We start from the raw sequence: 21,299 nt of genomic DNA on the forward strand, positions 1-21,299 counted from the left end.
TTTCCAGAGCAGCTTCAGGGCTAACTTTTTCCAGCTGCGGTGCACAGTCCTCTGATGATATAGCCATGAGATGACTCATCAGCTGGCAGGGGGGACTCGCTCACTGCAGGAAAATAAGGGGTGGCTGGCTAAAGGACATCGACTGCCGTGTCCCGGAGAAGATCCCGACCGAGACCACTGGTTTCCCTTCTTTTGCATCAGGAGGGAAAGAAGCGACTGATTTAGCCGAGTTGCTCAGACCCTATATCCGTTTTTGCATATTCCACGTTTAAATGGAAACTAGGCTTGTCGCGATAAAAAAAGATTAAAGAGAGGCTCCGAAAGATCAAGCCTCTTTTACAGCTCCGGAAACACTTATAATTGGAAGTATAGGGTTCTCGCGGTGAACTCTTCCAACCCCATTCCTCGAGAAGTGTGAGGCCAGCGTCGGTTAATGCACACACATACACGCATGTCCATATTTAAACTCCCCCTATTGCACCGAAGGGCTAAATGTCAGTTTCCTCAGAAATGAGAATTTTAACGGAACAGATAAACGAGGGTTCTGATGTACTAAATGGCTTTCCCGCTTGAGTGGAAACTGACCTTCAGCCTCAGCCAATTAAGGGAAAGGTTTTTAAATATGGAATTCCAAAGGAACTTACCCTTTCCCTCCGCGCGGCACTGACTTCCAGCCCAGTTTCTACAGAAACGGGAGGGCAAATGCTAGTGCCAGAAGCCAGCCAATAAGAGCTCATCTTTTAGCAGCTGAGTAATAGAGCCAGATTCCAGTCAGCTACAGGTTTTGTATTGTCGGTGCGCCTAAAAAAACCCAGGAGGAGAGACCGTTTAACAGGTTATTCAGAGAGTTGGGCTTCATTCTTTTCGTTCAAAACCCACCCGAAATACCCACAATCGGTATTTTAAATAAGCGTAACCTAATTCAGAGATTTCAGCTCTGCGGGACACAAAGCGCAAAGAAGAGTCCTAACATTTTCCGTCTCTGGAGTCACTGGTAAATGGGAGAGGGCTTCGCGGTTCGACTAAGCTAGGTCCTAGTCTCCCCCACCACCAAAGCTGGAAGCTTCAAGGGTGCTTTTGTCGAAGGGGCTTCTAGTTCTTGATTCGCTTCCAAATCTTAAGTGTCGGCCTCATTCATCGAGAGGGGCTAAAGATTTCCCCTGTGAGTTCGGGAGACATGCAGATCAGACCTAAACACAAAGATAAACAGAAGGTGCACCGTCCAATGTGGCTGTCCTTGCTGCAGAATCAATTTCTCCTCTTCTCTCAAGGAACAAAACTTCAAGAGAAGCCCTTTCTTCCACCCCCAGCTCCCTCTGCTTCTGGATCTGCACCTCTGGGACACTTGGTGGTCACCCCATCCTCACCCCCACAGCTCTTATACACATACCTATAAATCATTTATTTCGATTAATTCCTGACTCCTCTAAATTTTAAGCTCGCTGTGGGCAGGGCAGATGTCTACCAAGTCTGTTGAAATTTACTCTCCCAAGCCCTTAGTCAGTGCTCTGCACATTTTAAGTGCTCAATAGATACTAGTGAATAAGCACTCAGTCAATTCCATTGATTGATATTTAACAACTTTAAAAAGGAGATACGGAACTAGGTGGAACCAAGCCCCAGTTCAGGGTGTACCTTTCCACTCCTTAGGGTCCAAACGGCCACGGTCTATTAGTTGCACAATAGCAACTTCCACTCGACATGGTGAACAACACACGGCCTAGTGGATTCAGCATGGGCCTGGGAGTCAGAAGGTCATGGGTTTTAATCCCAGCTCCAGCACTTATCTGCTGTGTGACCTTGGGCAAGTCACTTCACTTCTCTGGGACTCAGCTACCTCGTCTGTAAAATATGGGCCAGGGACTGCGTCCAACCTGACTTGCTTGTACAGTGCCTGGCAAATAGTAAGCATTTAATACCATAATTTTTGTTATTAGGCTTTTAATATTAGTAAGTCTTGGTACCAGTCCTAGCCCGGCTGAGCTCGGGGCATTCCTCAACTGCTCATCAGGAATGGACTTGGTTTACACTTTTGTGTGGGGGCACAGTGGCATTCGTATTTATCCCGATCTCAGGTCAACTGTGGTGGCAATAAAGAACACTTGGCTACCAACTGCCCAACTACCTCGCATCGAAACTCCTTACCACCAGCTTTAAAGCGACCAGCTCGCACCACGCTACCTTACCTCGCTGACCTCCCCTACTACAGCCCAGCCCGCACACTCCACTCCTCTACCAGCGGATTACTCGCAGTGCCCCGATCTTGTCTATCTCGCCAACGACCCCTTTCTCATGCCCCTCCCCTAGCCTGGAACTCCCTCCCCTTCCGTATACGCCGGACCACCGCTCTCTTCACCTTCAAAGCATTATTAAGGTCACATCTCCTCCAAGGGGCCTTCCCCAGTTAAGCCCTCTTTTCCCCACTCATTCTCCCTTCTGTGACGACTCCGCACTTGATTCTGTGACCCTTGGACATTCGATATTTGCCCCACCCCCAACTCCAGAGCACTTCTGTACAAACCTTTCTATTACATATCACAAATTATTTATTTATATTAATGTTGGTCTCCCCCTATAGACTGTAAACTTATGGGCGGGGAATGTCCCTGCTAATTCTGTTGTACGGTACTTTCTCAAGCAGTTAGCACAGTGTTCTGCACACTGGAAATGCTCAATACTACTAATTGCTTCACTCCCACAAAATAACAATGGTAATGGTGGTATCTGTCAAGCGCTTACTATGTGTCAAGCACTGTTCTAAGCGCTGGAGTACATACACGCTAATGGGGTTGGACACAGTTCCTGTCCCACACAGGGCTCACGGATCTTAATCCCCATTTCACAGATGAGGGAACTGAGCCCCAGAGAAGTGAAGTGACTTGCCCAAGGTCACCCAGCAGACGAGTGGCAGAGCCGGGGTTAGAACCCAGGTCCTTCTGACTCCCAGACCCGAGTTCTATCCGCTAGGCCACCCTGCTTCCCTAATACTCACTTCTCCCCAACTATAACTTTGTGTTAAACACACAGATTAGTCCTCATTAGTTAGTCTTACCCTTTGGCCCCAGATTCTCTCCTCAGACAAACGAGGAGATTAGGCAGAGTTCCCCCATGTCTCCATCTTGACAGTCTAAAACTCGTTCTAAAGCACCAGCCCACCTTGATGACAGTTGGTTACTTATTATAAATTACTCATATTAACGTCCACCTCCCTCTCGTTGTGGGCAGCGGATACATCTACCAAATCTGTTGGATTACACTCTCCCAAGTGTTTAGTACGGTGCTCTCTGAACACAGTAAGCGCTCAATAAATACTACTTATTGACTGAACTGCCCATTCCCTACAATCTCTGAACAGACTAGGTGCGAACCTCATCATCTTGATCAGGACCCGTTAACCTTGAGATTTGAAAATGCAGTTTTCCCCTGTCTTTTAGACATAATTACTCTTTTCTTTTTTAAAAAAAAAACAAACACAGAGGGTCTGTAGTACTCCCATTTTACCTATTAGGAAACACTGACTTGCCAAAGGTCACAAAGCAATCTACTAGAGATAGTACTCTGAATTAGTTTCAGTTCAGCCCCACCACATTTTATGACTATCACTATGGGCAGGTGGTTAACTTTCCTTTTCAGAGGAGGAAACCTATAAGTCAGGATCAGGGTGGTGGGGGCAGGAAAGATGAAAAGATGATGTCCGGTATTCCTCGTCCGCACCCCTCCATCGTGATTTCTAACAGGGGCTGGGTTAACTTTGTACACGGTCCCTTTAGCAGTCCTGGGCCTGGGTTAGAATTCGCACTTACTCATGCTCTGCCTTGAACCCTGTCTTTCAAGAAACTCCTAGACCATGTGCCCTTTGGTAACGTTTCCTCCTAATTCCTAGAATTTGCATCAATCCCAGATTGGGTGGAGAACATTTCTTTTGAAAGCAATGAAAATGCTATCATTCTAATCTAGGATTATAACAGTCCGCTTCCACCGCAATAAATGTGTTTAAACCAAAATTGGGGGCAGGGGGAGAAGCCTTTCACCATTTGCAATCGGATGAGAGAAAATGGCCTGTCAAGAAACAAGCCTAATTGTTTCGATCTCATCTGAAATGTCTTCCTGAACTTGAAAACCTGAATTTACAGCAAGATAAATTTTCAAAAAACTTTGGGGGAGGAGGAATGAGAAGTAGGAAGTCACAGTATTGTCCTTTAGACAGACGGTTGCAGATCATTACAGACAAAGATCACAGTCCAGCAGGGTGCTGAGTGAAATAAGCAGGTGGCAGAGTGAGATGGAGACAGACAAGGCAATGGTGGGAGGAGGGTGTGTGTATGTGTGTGGGGGGAGTGGGGGGCAAGGTTTGCTTCTTTTCAGCCTCATTTTGACCAACAACTTTACTGCAGTTCTAGTGATGAATGCCATCTCTATTATGCCAGAGTCTATGCTAGCAGCCTCTGGGAAAGGATATGTTCATTTCCTTCAGAGAACCTGAACGGATGACTTAATTTTCTGTTTGCCCTAAGAAAAACTACTTTGCTTCATTATGACAATCAGAACAAGGTGGAGTTTTTCTATGTGGCTCACTGAAGAAAATGCATCCTTACATTCAACTCACTTCAATAATTCTCTGACAACTCATTTCGATAACCCTATAACAAGCTGTTGGGTGAAAGCAGCAAAATATGTGGGTTCCTACACAGATCTGAGTCAATTTCGGTATAGGAAAGTTTCAGATTAATAAAGGCAAATCTAGGATCCCTAAGGACCAATTACATAGTTGGCTGTATTTTTCATGATTAAATTTGAGGCCCACTGAGTGTTTACCGGACTGAATTGTACTTGCCCAAGAGTTCGGTGCAGGGCTCTGCCCACAGTGAGCACTCAAAAAATACCACTGACTGAAATTAATGTCAAGGCGGTCTACTGCGTAGTGGCTAGAGCACGAGCCTGGGAGTCAGAAGGCCTTGGGTTCTAATCCCGACTCCGACACCTGTCTGCTGTGTGACCTTGGGCAAGTCACTTCAATTCTCTGGGCCTCAATTACCTCACCTGTAAAATGGGGATTGAGACTGTGAGCCCCATGTGGGGCAAAGGCAGTGTCCAACTCAGTTTGCTTGTATTACCCCAGCGCCTAGTACAGTGCCTGGCACATAGTAGTGCTTAACAAATACCACAATAATTATTATCATTATTATCATCAAGGTAATTGTCAAGAGACTAAGGGGAGACTAAGTCCCAGATGGGCCTTTTTATACCTATGTCTCTGAACTTCTTGGGACATTGGTTTCTTCACTTGTAAAACTGGAGGAAAGAGTGGATGCTGTCAGTCAGACAATTGTATTTATTGAGCTCTTACTATGTGCAGAGCACTGTTTTAAGCGCTCCCACTCCCTTCTGCATCACCATCACTGCCTTTGCTCTTCCCCTCCTCCCCGCCCCACAGCATTTATTTATATATGCATACATCTACAATTCTATTTATATCAATGCCTGTTTAACGGTATTGATGTCTGTCTCCCCCCCGCACTAGACTGTAAGCTCGGTGTGGGCAGGGATCGTCTCTATTTGTGGTACTGTACTTTGCAAACGCTTAGTACAGTGCTCTGCACAAGGTAGGACTCAATAAATAAGACTAAATGAATGAATTTCATGAATACAGTATAACAGATACATCCATTCCCTACCCACAAGGGTTTACAGTCTAGAGGGGGGGAGAGAGATTAACAGATAGATTATAGATATGGACATAAGGTCTGTGGGGCTGGGAATAAAGGGAGCAAGACTGAGCTGAGTGGATCAGACAATACATAAGGCCCTGGACCATCTTGGGAAAAGCACTACATAAATATAACACGCAAATGATCGACTGTCGATCACGGACACCTGAACTGGCATCACACTGGAGATTCTATTCCTGTTCAAATGAAAGAACGCTGGTTTTGTTGTCTCTGTTCCAACTGTTACCCATTGCCGAATTGTACATTCCAAGCGCTTGGTACAGTGCTCTGCACACAGTAAGCGCTCAATAAATATTATTGAATGAATTGAATGAATGGACAGGAGCTAGGATTAACAGCCAGGCTTCCAGCTCGAAGAAGAAACGGTGATCTGCACACAGAAAGTGCTCAATAAATACGATTGATTGACTGAATTCACTGAAAACTGCCAAGCTTTTAGGATCGGATCAGCAAGGAGCCAATCTCTATTTGCTTTGGGTTCTGAAAGGGTGACATCGGCATGAAAGTGAGAGGAATACAGAAGGTGGAGAGGATATATTCAGGGATAAAGGACTCACTTTTACTTTACTGCCCAATAAAACTATAAGATGCCATTAAGCCAGGAACATTAACGTACCACCTCGTTTCCATGACTCAATATCTTACACTTCAATCCCTCTTGAGTCCATTCGCTAAAAGAGAAGCCATTCACAAAATTCTGCTGTGTCTTCCTGGATCTGAGGGAATCCTTGACCACTTTCACATGATAAAAAGCAGAAGCGTGTCCAGGCTGCCTCTGGAGTGACCTTCACTGCCCCAGTCCCTGCCCTAGGAAACAACCCTAGGGAAACATCCGTGGCCTAATGGAAAGAGCACAGGCCTGGGAGTCAGAGGACCTGGTTTCTAATCCTGACTCCACCACTCATCTGCTGTGTGAACTAGGGCACGTTGCTTCACTTCTCTGTGCCTCGGTGACCTCACTTGTAAAATGGGGATTAAGACTGTGAACCCTCTGTGGGACAGGGACTGTGTCCAACCTGATGACTCTGTGTCCATCCCAGAGCTCAGTATAGTGCTTATAACATACAAAGCACTGAACCACCACTACCCCCTTCACCCCAAAACCCCACAAAAAACATAAAACCTGGGGGCTGGGTATTAATTACTTTTAAAAAGACACACTTTACATCATTGCAGGCAACGAACCCTCGCCTGATTCACACACTCCGCATCCTAAGAATTTAAAATTAAGTTTTATTATATTTTCTTTGTCCATAAAAGATTGGGACAATCCTATCACAGTTATTTTTAAATACACTCTTAGCTATTTTTAATCTATGCAAAAACAGGAGCACCCAGATTTCACCATCATATTGCTCTTATTGTAGGATTTGTGATCCACCCTGGCTTAATGTTCTGAAAATTATTTCAAAGTTTAAACTGGGGATCTCTGACAACGTCTACAGGGTGTTACGGGGTGGCAAATCCCAAGCCCTGTAAAACACCGAACAGGTGCTATCTAGGAATAGAATGAAAATTAGCTCATTAGCAAGTCTGACAACTAAAGGAAACAGGAACAGTATAAGGAGTCTGGGTGTGGAGTACCCTTGACAAACCCCTTTCTCTTGGCTAGACGTAACTCAATCGTATTTGAGCGCTTAGTGTGCGCAGAGCACTATACTAAACGCCCGAGGGAGTACGATAGAACAGATACATTCCCTGCCCGCCTTATTTTGGGAGACCAGGATTCTCACTGAAAACTGGGGACTGGACGGCCAGTTACCCCACTAATCCAATGTTTAGAATCCCAGACTACCCAATCGATACTATTTACTGAGTGCTTACTCTGTGCAGAGCACTGCCCTACGCACTTGGGAGAGTACACTCCGAGCTCCACCCAGGACAGGGACTGTGTCCAACCTGTTCCTTCTCTCCCAGCCCTTAGAACGGTGTTTAGTGCAAAGCAAAGGCTTACCGAATACAATCATTGTTATACAATCTAGCTATGGACACAATCCCTGCCTGCGAGAAGCTTAGAGCCTGAAGGGCGAGACAGACATTAAAATAAATTACAGATAGAGGAGCCCCTCTCTATGCAACCGGACAGGCTGGCCCACTGTAAGCACATCGAATCCGACCTCGGGAAGAAGTTGTCGTACCACACACCTACTCTCGTTTTCTTGGGGGATGGAGAAATTGTATCTTCTCTACTTCCAATGTCTTCCTCTCTAGCCTTATCTCCCAAAATAGAACAAAGGAACCTCTGTTGGCTTAAGCTTTCCGGGATGCCCATAAGGCAATTGCTAGGAGACCAGTGTCTCATACTTAATACTAGCTGTGCAAAAAATGGAGAGACTCCAGGTAGTCTTGGAAAGGACCCCCCACCCCCACCCCATTTCTCCCCATACAGAAAGCCAAACAGGTTTCAAGCGTCTACATGTTAGGATTACCAGAGAGGATTAGTATCTTGACGGGAAAATAACTTTAAAGAGGTCTCAGTCCATCGCTTCCAACAGACTTGCCAGAAAGCTAAACCCTCTTAGGTACAAGAGGATGCCAGGTAAAGTTGGTGGCCACGTCCATTGTGAGACAAAATACTCATAAATAGGGAGGAAAAAAGGCAACTGCAGAATGAAGGGAATAATCTCGTAAAGGATTAGATATCTGATTGAACACCAATTAACATTTCTTACTTTTTTAGTTTACAGACTACCAGACGTACACCACGATGGATTTTTTGGGCAAAATACTCATAAATAGGGAGGATAAAAGGCAATTGTAGAATGAAGGGAATAATCTCGTAAAGGATTAGATTATCTGATTGAACACCTATTAACATTTCTTACTCTATTAATTTACAGACTACCAGACGTACACCACAATGGATTTTTTGGGCAAAATACTCATAAATAGGGAGGAAAAAAGGCAATTGTAGAATGAAGGGAATAATCTCGTAAAGGATTAGATTATCTGATTGAACACCTATTAACATTTCTTACTCTATTAATTTACAGACTACCAGACGTACACCACAGTGGGTTTTTTTGGGCAAAATACTCGTAAATAGGGGGGAAAAAAGGCAACTGCAGAATGAAGGGAATAATCTCGTAAAGGATTAGATATCTGATTGAACACCTATTAACATTTCCTACTTTTTTAGTTTACAGACTACCAGACGTACCCCATAGTGGGTTTTTTGGGCCAGACAAGTGTCAGATGGAACTCTGCCACAAATCCTATGGATAATTTAGAAAAAGGAAAAAAAAAAATCAGAGAAAAATTACATACAACAGCAAACACTCAATCACTGGTCAGGCCCAGGCTCCGGCAGTAAAAAGCCAACGTTTGGGGATCGTCGCTTCTGTACGAGCCCAGGTCTAACCGGCAGGGTTCCAGTCCCACCGCCTTCAAGGCCAAAAGACCCAAGAAATTGGGGAGCATGGCAGCTGGTCAGAAAGAGGGGGAAAAGCAGTCACCGGCCGCTTAGCAGAAGGAGCCAACTCCGGCGGGAACACCCCCCAGCGCAATGCACACCCCTCGCCCTGGAAACCGCAATGCATTTTGCCTTCTCGAAGCCCCCTTACCTGTTTACAAGAGCCCGTGCGGCTGTTTGCCACGGGGAACACCACCTTTGCAGAATACAATCGTGGCATCCTGGGTTGAGAAAATCACCTGTTGCCTAGCAATCGCCATCCTGCACGGAGCCAGGGCGGCACTAGGGCTCTTCCATCCGCGGGAGGTAAAAAATTCAAAGCAAGCCCAATGAGCTCGCGAGGCAAAGGTTGTCTTCGGCAGCGACTAGTTAGCTTTAAAGACAGGCAAACAACCACAGAGGTGTCCGAAGACAATGGTGCCGGAGCGTCTAGCTTCCTCTTGAACTCTGGCGTTGTCACCGGGCCCCGAAGATTCCTGCGGCAAATACGGAGTTGTACTCCTGAACTGGGAACAGCCTTCCAAAGCTCAGGAGCCCCGGTACGGGATAACGCAGGAACTAAGGCAAACAATTTTTTTTTTTCCTCCTTAGGGATGCCGACATTTTTTCCATTTTTTTTTCCTCTCACCATCTGTACTACCAACCGAAGCGACCGGGACCGAGTGTGCGTTCGGACCTACGAAAACCGTCACGGTGCATGCACGTCCGAGGCGTGTGGAACCAGAGGTCAAATTAGGCCCGGAAACCCAGTAACGGTTTAATTACAAAGGCTAGCTCTCAGGAACTCTTCATCCATTCAGAACTAAACCCATCACTGCATAACTCTCGCAAGAAGCAGCCCCTGGAGGTGGAGGAGCTCCTCAAATGTGACCGGAAAGGCTTTATTAACATCATTAACATTAAAAGCAAACTTGGAGCAATTTTCTTTTCTTTTGGCAATTTGGCGCAAAAGGTGTCTGGTTTTGGTCTAGTGCAAAGACAAAGCAATTTCAACCTTTTTCTTCAAATTAAAAAGGAACCTAAGGCCAAACGTGTTGGGTGAACAAAACAAATCAGAAACTTAAAATCCGGCAACTCCGGCTCTTCAAGCGAGCAAAGCCCCAGGCTTGCGCACCGCTGGGAGGCTTTGGGTGTTTTCCCCCTGCTTCTTGCACGCCAGCGACACGGCACCGTTTTCCTCGCAAAGATGAGGAGTGAGCAGCAAATGACCCCCCCTTCGCTGCCAACAGAGGGGGGGCCGCAGTAACACATTCGCTAGCGATGCTTCAGATTGGACACACCAGGCCGGTCAATGCGAAACGGACGGTCTCCCGGCTTCTTGCTCAAGAGACACAACTCTCGGATCATCAAGAACTGGCAGCGGCGGCAGGCAGCGGCGGCAGCAGCAACCACCTCGGCTGCAAACAAAGGGGTCAACGGTTTTGTCGTCAATTCACTTCCAGGCAGAAAAACATTTTCCTCAAAAGAAACAATTTATTTAGAATGAAACAAAATCAGCTCAACTGTGAGCGCACGTTCTGAGTGACAGCTACTTTTAAGCTGTGTGAGCCTTAAAAAGGGTTTTCCTTTACTTTTTCCAGAAATCTTGTGTACACAGCACAAAGCAAAGAGGTCATTTTTTTTTTTCCACTTAAACACGGGCATTGGCATCACAATAGCAGATACACAACTTTAAGCTGCCATTTTAGTAAAATGCACAAATACTAAACAGATAAGCTTTCTTCCATCAAGAGGCCCATGTAAACTCCATATTAGCCACACTTCTCTTCGAAAAGGTCCATTAGAGCTTAGAATTCCATTATCTTCATCCGCAGTCCACCAGTTTGGCTTGTTGGGGGTGGGGAGGGGGAGAAAACGTTATTCAGAACCAACGCTTTACAACATTCTTTTCCCCCCCTTACATTATGCATATAAACATCAGCTACAAGGCCTTTCTAGACAGTCTGGACTTCAAAAAGCACCAATAATATACCCATGGGAACAAACCTTGAAATGAGTTCACTCTATGTATATAGACACACGACGAGTAGTGCAACTGAGTGTTTTAGGTCTTTTTTTCTTAGACTAAAGGTAAACCGGGGTGATAGGATCGAAAACATCCTTTTACGCTCTAATTGAGAAGAGAAACATCCATGAGAAAACTCAACTGAAAATTTCCAACCGCTCATTTGATTTCTCTTGGATATTTCCCGAAGGAAACTTTAAAGAGTGGAATTTTTAAAAAAGTAACAAAAAACAAAAAATATATAGTCGGATGCTGTCGGCCCCACTTTTCTGACCTTGCGGTTTTACGTGGAGACTCGCATCCGGTTCCGGTTTGTGGAAAAAGGGTCAAGATATACAAGTACATTTTAAAACCCAATTCAGGCCACGTTACCACGGGAGGGAAAACAAAACAAAAAAATCGCATGTACCAGTGTCATGCCTGGAATTGTTAATTATCCAAGGAAGGTTTCAAGACATTAAGGTCTCTCCCCTCAGCTCGAGTACTACATAAAGACACAATGTCCAGCTTAACAGTTCATTGTGGCTACCTTTATGACCGGCTTCCCTCTCCCTTAGGGAATCCCATGATAATGGAGGAAGGGAGAAGTCAAGTTTAACAGCCCAGTCGTTCTTTTCAGTTCTACCCCATAAGGGGCCATCTCAACACCGTGCGTGGCAGTGGGGATGGAAAGGATATTCCCCCTCTTCCCCCCAGAAGAAAAATTCACCCACATTTCCCCTCGGAAATCCTTTCCTTTTGCCCCAAGTCTTCAGAACCCTTCTCCCGAGATTATTGGCCCGCTTCCATTTGGGTGGGTGGCTGCCAGGGAAGGTTTTTCCCCTTTGGCCCCGCTCACGCGTTTAACTGCGGTCGTTCCGGTGACTTCGAGGAAACCCCAATCAACCGACCCCCTGCTTCGAAGCTAAAGCCGCAAGTGGCCTGAAGCTGCGACAAGGCAAGGAAACCTCAATTGGCCCTCAGAGGTGAAGTGATCGGTGTGGAGGGAACCGCCACAGGGATCTCAATCCCTCAAAGACTGAGCACGCCACGGTCACCGGGCCAAGCCGTCGTCCCTTAGGGAAGGCGAGGCGTTTGGGGGGGAAAGGTCTGAAACCAAAGAGGAGCAGGTAAATCTGCAATAACCCAAGGGAATTGCCACTGCATTAGAAAGACCTTTGCTGGCACCCCAAACCACAGTTTTAAAGAAAGAGAGGCCACCGACGGTGTTCTGGCTAGCAACCGGGAGATCCGAGTGGCCAACCGGTCCCTAATATTGAGGATTTTGAGACAAAGGCCTCCATCAGCTTGATACTTTCCCATTGACGCGAAACGATTTAGAGAAAAGACACTGGCTTTCAACGGACTGAAACCGGGAAAAAGTAGAAATAAAACCTCACACGCCAACCTTAGGACTGAAATTCGGTAGCCAGAAAAGCCAACGACGGGGCTCTCAAATTGTGACCGAGGCCTCTACCCGGGAACGGTACCAGGTTTTCGACAGTTTCTCGTCCCCCTTCGAAAGGTCTCAGGAAAGCGGTCGCTGACACTGTGCACCTGTTCGGAGCGACGGGCAACAAAGAACTATATCTGAATCGGTGGCTCTCTGGAGTTCGGGGTTATACCCAACCTAATCCGGTGGTACCTTACGTACGCCAAAGCTTCATATTCAAGCTTTATCTTGGGGACAGAGCGGTAACCACAAATTAGACAAGTCTAACAAAAAGCAGTGACCTCATATAAGTGTTCAGCAAACATGGAGTAAAAGCACAGTGCTGCCCGCTCCAGGTAGCCACCGGGTGAACAGAGAGATGACTTGAATGACAGCCTGAAAAAACCAAAATACAGAGGATACTTGCCCATCTGCCCCCCCCGCCCCTTTTTGTTTTGGTTCCGGTTCAAAGAGGATCTCTTTTAGTTAATGGTTAGTGAGACTTTAGTTGGAAAGAGGGGAAAAAAAAAAGTATCATGGCACAAACTGTACTCTGACCCATGTATGCATTACGTACATTTGGGTCCTGAATCTGAACAGGTGTCTACTGCATATTTGAATGCCAAGCACTGCTTTTTGGGGAATGCATTAAGCATAAAAACAAGCTTAATGCTTTTAATTTGAGGTTATCCGCCAGGTCGAGGACTGCCCGCCGCAATCCGGAGCCCGGCGCTTTCTTCCTCCCGAAAATGGCCGTTAAAGATTGGGGATGGGGGGGGGGGAGGGGGAGGGCATTTTCGTAGAAAATACAAGTTTCAAATAACATGAAAAAGACTACGCCCCACAGTTTACCCACGCACAATGAGAACCGACAACCAAAAAGGGTGATGCCAGAGCAGTGGTGAGGCTCATGCCGACATGCGTAATAGACACCTGCCATGATGGAAAATTTACCAAAAAGAAAATAATAATGATAATACACTCTTTGAAAAGTTAACGATGAGTTTAACGGATGACGCTTCCCTTGGGTTATTATTGGTGCTCTCTCAAAACTTTCAGATTTCTCACTGCAAACGGAAAGAGGCACAGCTGAAGATCTGGCAGGCTTTCAACGTCCATTTCTTTCCCAGACAAAAGCCAGGACCACATCAAGAGGGTCCTTAGGCTTTCTCGCTACAGCTGAAAACCGAGGCCTTTAGCCGAGTTTCACCCCACTGAAGTGGGACTGGTGACTGAATTATTTTTTGGGGGGGGGGGGGAGGCGGAGGGCGAGGGGGCGGAGAGAATCAAAATCAGGGATAAGCTGCAGGTTCTACAAGCAGCGAAGGTGCTCCTGGAAACAAAAGAAGAAGAGCTCACTTTCGAGGGGCGGGTAAAACCGAAATATCTGAAGTTTACACCCCGGAAGCTCCCTGGATAAAAACCATACAAAGCGGTCACGTTGTGGGCAGTGACGTCGTTCTTTTTCTGGTACGTGTCGGGTCGCCGGGAGCGACGACCCTGGAAATTTCAATATGTAACGTAATTTGTCCCCTCTGCCCCAGTTTGGGAAAAGAAAAAAAAAAAACACAGAGAGAAACCCAAAAAGCACTTCTCGGCATTTTCTGACCACATTCCAAAAATACTGCAAATCAGATCATGCTCATCAGTGCCAGTGAACCAAAGCCTGCAGACGACTGTTTCTCTTCCCGTTACCGAAGTGAGAACTTTAAACGGCCACAAAATTAAAACCCATCTTTTGAGGAACACTTATTTTTGAAGTAGACGCTTTACCTGTTAACACCTCTTTGAAAAGTCAGTTTAAAAAAAAACAAAAAACAAATACACCTATACCGACTACTGAGTTTTCCTAAAGCACCTACTTGTTTCTTGCGTACTAGAGTAAGCACAAAACATACGTGGTTTGTAACAAAGTCCTCGATATTTACTGAACAGTTACTGCTACAAACCAAGAGTGCAGATATGGGATACAGAAGTCATGAATAGATGACAGAGCGACGCACCTGGTAAGGACTAGGTTTCTGGGCAGGAAATTTTGTAGAAGGTACTCCAGATACCCAATTCGGCGGACCGCCTTACCCCCCGCATGCCGAGTCCCGACCCACTCCTGGTCCAAACGGAAAGGGAATCACGCTTCCGACTGGGGAACGCTCTGCCCCGTTATCTGAAAAGCTTGTCAGTCGGAGACATTTTCGGGTACACGCGGTTCTCCTGCCAAAGGGTGCTTTTTTTTTTTTTTTTTCCTTTTTTTTAAATTGTGACTTTTCAAAAATTTCGGTCTGTAACTCGGAGGATCTCTATGAGGTTTTTTTTTTAAAAAAAAAAAAAGGGGGGGGGAGGGAAGGGGAAGGAAAAAGAACAACAACAACAACAAAAAGGTAGAAATCAGAGGAGGGAACTTTCGGTTAAAGTAGGTCCATCTTCCCGCTGACCCCGGGAAGAGCCCCTTTCCTCACGCTACCGACTAACTTCTTCCGGCTTCTACTTTTTAAGTGGTTTATAGAAATGTAAAAAGGGGAATAGCTACAAATAAAAACCTAATTCTCTTTAAAAAAAAAAAAAGCCGCGTCTGATGCTGCATCCCATCACACATCACACGTTCGGAACCATGTCAAGTAGGAAAGGCGAAAAGTTACACACGGACTTTTAGGACGCACCCCGGACAATGATCATGACCAGGTAATCTTCTTCGGATTTGGCCAGGGCCTTGGCGGGGGAGTCGAGGAACTGCTGGGAGAACTCACAGGGGGGGAAGGCGTGGAGAACCCCGGAATTCTCCTTGTCTTTGCCGCCCCCCCCGACCGGGAGGCTGATGACCCCGGCCGCCTGCTTTTGCTTTAAGTAGGACACCAGGTTCCTGAGCGGCCGCTGGGTAGACGTGGCGGCCTCGGCCGCGGAGGCGGCCGCGGAGCGGCTCTCCGCGCTGCCGGGCACCGCCAGGAGGATGGCGTAGCCGTTGGGCCCGGCCACCTTGATGCGCCGGTTGACTTCGTCCAACTTGGGCTGGTCCAGGCGGAGGCGCTGCGTGATCTTGAGCTGGGCCACCTTGCCCCCGGTGGAGCCCTCCACCAGGAGGCTGCTGGCGACGTGGAGGTCGCCCTGCAGCAGGTGCATGTTGGAAGGGAAGTTGCTGTTCTTCAGCAGGAGCATCCCCTGCCAGGCCAGGCAGAGCTTGGGGGCCGCGGTGGCCGGCGCGGCCGCGCCGCCCCCTCCGCCGCCGCCGCCGCCGCCGCCTCCTCCGCCGCCTCCTCCTCCTCCTCCCCCGCCTCCTCCCGCCGCCGCTCCGTCCTGCTTTTGGGGCGGGGACTTGAGCCGGGCCCCGCCGCCGGCGCCGGGCCCGCTCCCGCCGTCGGCCCGGTCGTCCTTTTTCAGCGGGCTCTTGCCCTCGGCGGGGGCGGCCGGGCGGTGCTTCCTCTCCCGCTCCACCGACGCGGAGTTCTTGCGGTCCCGCTTGTCCCCCTGGCCCCGCTCCAGGCTCCCCCTCCGGTCCCGGACGGGGGACGGGCGGTCCAGGAGCAGGAGGCGGGAGGAGCGGTCGGGGTCGCTGTTGTAGCGGTCCCGGGCCCCGCCGGGCTCGGGGCTGCGGTCCGGCGAGGCGGCGCAGTGCCGCTTGCGCGAGCGCTCGCTCTCCGGCGAGCGGTCCCCGTGGCGCCCGCCGCCCTCCTCGGGCGGGCGCCGCTTGCGGGGCGGGTCGCGGCCGCCGGGCGGGTCCCGCTCGCCCCGGTCCCGCTCCAGGGACCAGCCGTCCCGCCGGCGCTCCAGGCTGTCCAGCGTCTCGTAGGCGGGCGCCGCGGCCACGGCGGCCCGGGCGCCGCGCTCGCGGACGGGGGGCGGCGGCGGCGCCCAGTCCGCGTCGGGGTAGAGGTCCCTCTCCCGGTCGCGGTAGAGCAGGGGCGGGGTCCGGTCCCGGGTCCCCCGCAGCGGGTCGGGGGCCCGGTGGCCGAAGGCGTCGGCCACCAGCTCGTAGTGGGGCAGGGGCAGCGGCTGCAGGTACTGCTGCTGGTAGCGGTGCTCGGTGTCGGCGAAGTCCACCCGCAGCCGCCGGTCGGGCCCGCCCAGGGGGAAGCCGCGCATGTGGGTGCAGGCGGCCTGGGCGGCGTCCAGGCTCTCGTACTGGATGTAGGCCCAGCTGTCGCCCTTGCGGTAGTCGATGGTGCGGATGGTGCCGAAGCGGTCGAACTCGCGGGCCAGGGCGGCCAGGGGCACCCAGGGCCCCAGGCCGCCCACCCAGAGGCGGGTGGTGGGGGTGGCCTTGCCGTAGCCGATCTTGATGGGGTTGCGGATGATGACCTTGCCGGACATGGCCAGCTTGGCCCGGTGGGACATGTCCAGGTTCTCGAACTTGAGGAAGCCGTAAGTGCTGGTCTGGCCCCGCGAGGGCCGCTTGATGTCCACCTCGGTGATGACCCCGAAGCGGTCGAAGGCCCGCCGCAGGTCGCTCTCCGTCACGGTGATGTCCAGGTTGCCCAGGAAGAGCGTCCGGTTGGCCCGCTGGTCGTCCTCGGGCGAGATCTCGTCCACCTCGCGGAAGGGGGCGGCCCCGGCGCCGGCCCCGACGCGGGGCTCCAGCCCGTAGGCGGGCCGCACCCGCTCGTAGAAGGGGTAGTCCCGCTCCCGCTCCAGCTCCCGCGGCAGGGGCGGCGGCGGCGGCGGCGGCAGGCGGCCCAGGGCCAGCTGCTGCAGCCGGTAGTCCCGGTAGCCCAGGGCGGCGCCGCCGGGGGACAGGGCGCGCTGCCCGCCGCCCCCTCCGGCCCCGGCGCCGCCGCCGCCGCCGCCTCCCCCGCCGCCCCCGCCGCCTCCTCCTCCGCCCCCGCCGGGGGGATGCCGGTGCCCGCCGGCCGCCACCCCGACCACGCCGGCGGCGGCCGGGTAGGGCTCTTTGTCGAGCGGCGAGCGGCTCCGCCGGCGGCTGACGTAGACGGCCTCGATCTTCAGCGGCCGGTCGTACAGGACCAGCCGGCCCCGGGCGTGCTTGGCCGCCCGCGCGTCCTCCGGCCGCCTGAAATTAACGAAGGCCACCCGCTCGTCCCCCGCGCCGCCGCCGCCGCCGCCGCCGCCTCCCGGCAGCCGGCTGATCTTGACGCTCACGTCCCCGAAGCGCTTGAACTCGTGGAAGAGCCCGTCCTCCACCGCCTCGTCGCTCAGCTGCGAGCCCAGCTCGCTGATCTTCAGCGTCTTGTACTCGCCGCCCTCGCCGGCCGCCGTGGACGCCGGGCCCGAGGAGCCCGACGAGCGGGCCTCGCCGCCCGCCCGGGAGCCGCCGCGGGCCTCGCCGCCCGCCCCCGACGACGACGACGACGAGTTCTTGGCGGGCGGGGAGCCGTAGCCGTGCAGCCGGCCGCCGGAGCCGCCCCCCGGGGCGTCGTACTCGCGGCTGCCGCCGCGGCCGCTCGCCTTGTCCAGGTGCAGGCTCCGCCGGGTGCCGCCGCCGCCGCCCTCCGCCTTCCCGCCGCTGCCGTTGCTGCCGCCCGAGCCGCCCGGCTTCTTGCTGCGCTCCCCGCGGGGGGCCGAGTCCTCCCCGCCCCCGCGGGACCGCTTGGCCTTGGCCGGGGAGCGCTCCTTCCCCTTCATGGCCGCCGGCTGGCTGGCCGGCGCCGCCTCCCGCCTCGCCGGCCCGCGCTCCCCTCACGCAGCGGACCCCCGCGACGCCATCTTGGCCCCCGCCGCGGCGGCCGGCCCCGCCCCCCTCCTCGGCCCAGGCGCCGCGCCCTCCCATTGGCCCCGCCGCCCGCCCGTCTCCGGGCCCGCCCCCTCGCCCCGCCCCCTCCGCCGGCCCCCGCGCCCTCATTGGACGGCGGCCGCCGGGGCCCGGCCCCCCCATTGGACGCGCTGGCTGTCGCTCCGGGCCGCTCCTCGCGCCAGGCGGAGGCCCCGCCCCCGCCGCCCTCTCCGGTCACCTGACGGAGGCCCCCATTGGACGCCGGCGCCGGCCCCTAACGGTCCTCGCGCGGGGAGCGCGTGAGCCCGCCCCGCTCCCTCATTGGGCCGGCCTCCCCGCCAGCCGACGTCTAATTGGTCGGCGGAGCCATCCGTTCCGGGCCTCGGGGAGGTGGGGTGTGGGGGGGAGGGGGCGGGCAGAAGTCTCGCGAGAAGAGCCTTCCTTCGTCGTCTCCTCAGTCTCCTTCGTCTCTCTCGTCGTCTCCGGCGCCTGAAGAAAGAGTTGTTTAAAAATGCCCGGCGGCTCCCGCCTTCCGCCCCTTAAAGGCCCCTCACTCGGAACCCGAACGGCTCCCGGAGAAGCAGCAGCAGCAGCAGCGGCGGCGCCCGGCCCCGCGTCTCCTCCTGAGGAGTGGCTGGGCGGGAAAACGGCGCCCGCCGCCTCCCCTCCCCCAACTTCCCGCGCCGACGCCTCAGCGCGGCCGCTTCGGGCCCCGGGACGCCGGCCTCTCGACCCTCACTCCTTCACTCGCCCCTATTTATTGGGCGCTTCCTCTGGGCACGGCACTGTACTGAGCGCTTGAGAAGGACGTTTCAACAAAGAGAAACAACCCCCGTCCAGAACGTGTTCACAGTCTAGAAGGAGTGGGGGGACACAGAACAAGTCCACAGGCATCAGGGGCATCGATAGGAGTGGAATCATTCAGTTGTACTTATTGAGCGCTTACCGTGGGCAGAGCACTATACTAAGCGCCTGAGAAGGACAATTCAGCAACAAAGAGAGACAATCCCTAACCCACAAAGGGCTCACAGTCTAGAAGGGGGAGGCAGACACCAGAACAAGTCAACAGGCATCAGTAGCATCGATAGAAATGGAATCATTCAGTTGTATTTATTGAGCGCTTACTGTGGGCAGAGCACTATACTAAGCGCTTGAGAAGAACAATTCAGCAACGGAGAGACAATCCCCGCCCACAATGGGCTCACAGTCTAGAAGGAGGGGGGCAGACATCAGAGCAAGTCCACAGGCACAGTAGCATCGATAGAAATGGAATCATTCAGTTGTATTTATTGAGCGCTTACCGTGGGCAGAGCACTATACTAAGCTCTTGAGAAGGACAATTCAGCAACAAAGACAATCCCTAACCCACAAAAGGCTCACAGTCTAGAAGGGGGAGGCAGACATCAGAACGAGTCAACAGGCACAGTAGCATCGATAGAAATGGAATCATTCAGTTGTATTTACTGAGCGCTTACTGTGGGCAGAACACTATACTGAGCGCCTGAGAAGGACAATTCAGCAACAAAGAGAGACAATCCCTAACCCACAAAGGGCTCACAGTCTAGAAGGGGGAGGCAGACACCAGAACAAGTCAACAGGCATCAGTAGCATCGATAGAAATGGAATCATTCAGTTGTATTTATTGAGCGCTTACCATGGGCAGAGCACTATACTAAGCGCTTGAGAAGGACAATTCAGCAACAAGGACAATCCCTAACCTACAAAGGGCTCACAGTCTAGAAGGGGGAGGCAGACATCAGAACAAGTCAACAGGAATCAGTAGCATAGATAGAAATGGAATCATTCAATTGTATTTATTGAGCGCGTACTGTGGGCAGAGCACTGTACTAAGCGCTTGAGAAGGGCAATTCAGCAACAAAGAGAGACAATCCCCACCCACAACGGGCTCAGAGTGTAGAAGGGGGGAGGCAGACAGCAAAGCAAGTCCACAGGCATCAGTAGCATCGATAGAAATAGAATCATTCAATTGTATTTATTGAGCGCGTACTGTGGGTAGGGCACTATACTAAGCGCTTGAGAAGGACAATTCAGCAACAAAGAGAGACGATCCCTGCCCACAATGGGCTCACAGACTAGAAAGAGGGGGGACAGACATCAGAGAAAGTCAACAGGCATCAGTAGCATCAATATAAATAGAATCATTTAATTGTATTTATTGAATGCGTACTGTGGGCAGAGCACTATACTAAGCGCTTGAGAAGAACACTTCAGAAACAAAGAGAGACAATTCCACACCCACAATGGGCTCAGTCTAGAAGGAGGGAGACAGACCTCAAAGCAACTCAACGGACATCAGTAGCAACAATATCAATAAATAGAATTATTCATTCAGTTGTATGCATTGAACGCTTACTGTGGGCAGAGCATTGTACTATGTGCTTGAGAAGCACAGTTCAGCAACAGAGACAAGAGTTCAGCAATAAAGAGAGACAATCCCCATCCACAACAGGCTCACAGTCTAGAACGGGGGAGACAGACATCAGAGCAAGTCAACAGGCATCAATAGCGTGGATAGAAATAAATGGAATTGGAGATAAATCCACTAGGCGCTGCTGCTTCTGAGGTCTCGAATCCCTGGGCAGCGTCCTCCACTTGGTAGGTTGAGGGAAGACGCTTTCCCTTTTGGTCACCGCCGGGCCGGTGGCCCCCCGGCACCGGGTCCGTCCTTCCCCTTCGTGAAGGGACGGGGCAGAGGGCTGACCGGCATCGCCCCGCGAGGCCGAGGGCCCGGGGACAGGCATCAAAACAAGTAAAGCAGCAGTAGCATCAGCATAAATAAAAAGAATGATAGATCTATACACATCATGAATAAAAGTAAATAGAATTATAAATTTGTACATAGGTATGCAACTGCTGTGGGGTGGGGAGGGGAGTAATAACAATGTTGGTATTTGTTTAGTTCTTACTATGTGCCACGCACTGTTCTAAGCGCTGAGGGGGATACAAGGTAATCAGGTTGTCCCATGTGAGGCTCACAGTCTTCATCCCCATTTTACAGGTGAGGGAACGGAGGCACAGAGAAGTGAAGTGACTTGCCCAAAGTCACACAGCTGACATGGGAG

The 21,299-nt window shown here is 51.4% G+C and overlaps 1 protein-coding gene across 1 annotated transcript; it reads right to left on the bottom strand.

Annotated features, from left to right (window-relative positions):
- Nucleotides 1-10,590: 10,590 nt before the first annotated feature.
- RBM15 (RNA binding motif protein 15) lies at nucleotides 10,591-20,944 on the bottom strand. The gene is given in 6 exon segments (XM_039912746.1): nucleotides 10,591-15,764; nucleotides 15,843-17,302; nucleotides 17,366-18,148; nucleotides 18,151-18,243; nucleotides 18,340-18,454; nucleotides 20,939-20,944. Coding segments are annotated over 6 exon segments (3,018 nt in total). The 3' UTR covers nucleotides 10,591-15,203.
- Between the last annotated feature and the right edge of the window lie 355 nt (nucleotides 20,945-21,299).

The sequence above is a fragment of the Ornithorhynchus anatinus genome, chromosome 7, assembly GCF_004115215.2.
Source record: "Ornithorhynchus anatinus isolate Pmale09 chromosome 7, mOrnAna1.pri.v4, whole genome shotgun sequence".
Lineage (NCBI taxonomy): Eukaryota > Metazoa > Chordata > Mammalia > Monotremata > Ornithorhynchidae > Ornithorhynchus > Ornithorhynchus anatinus.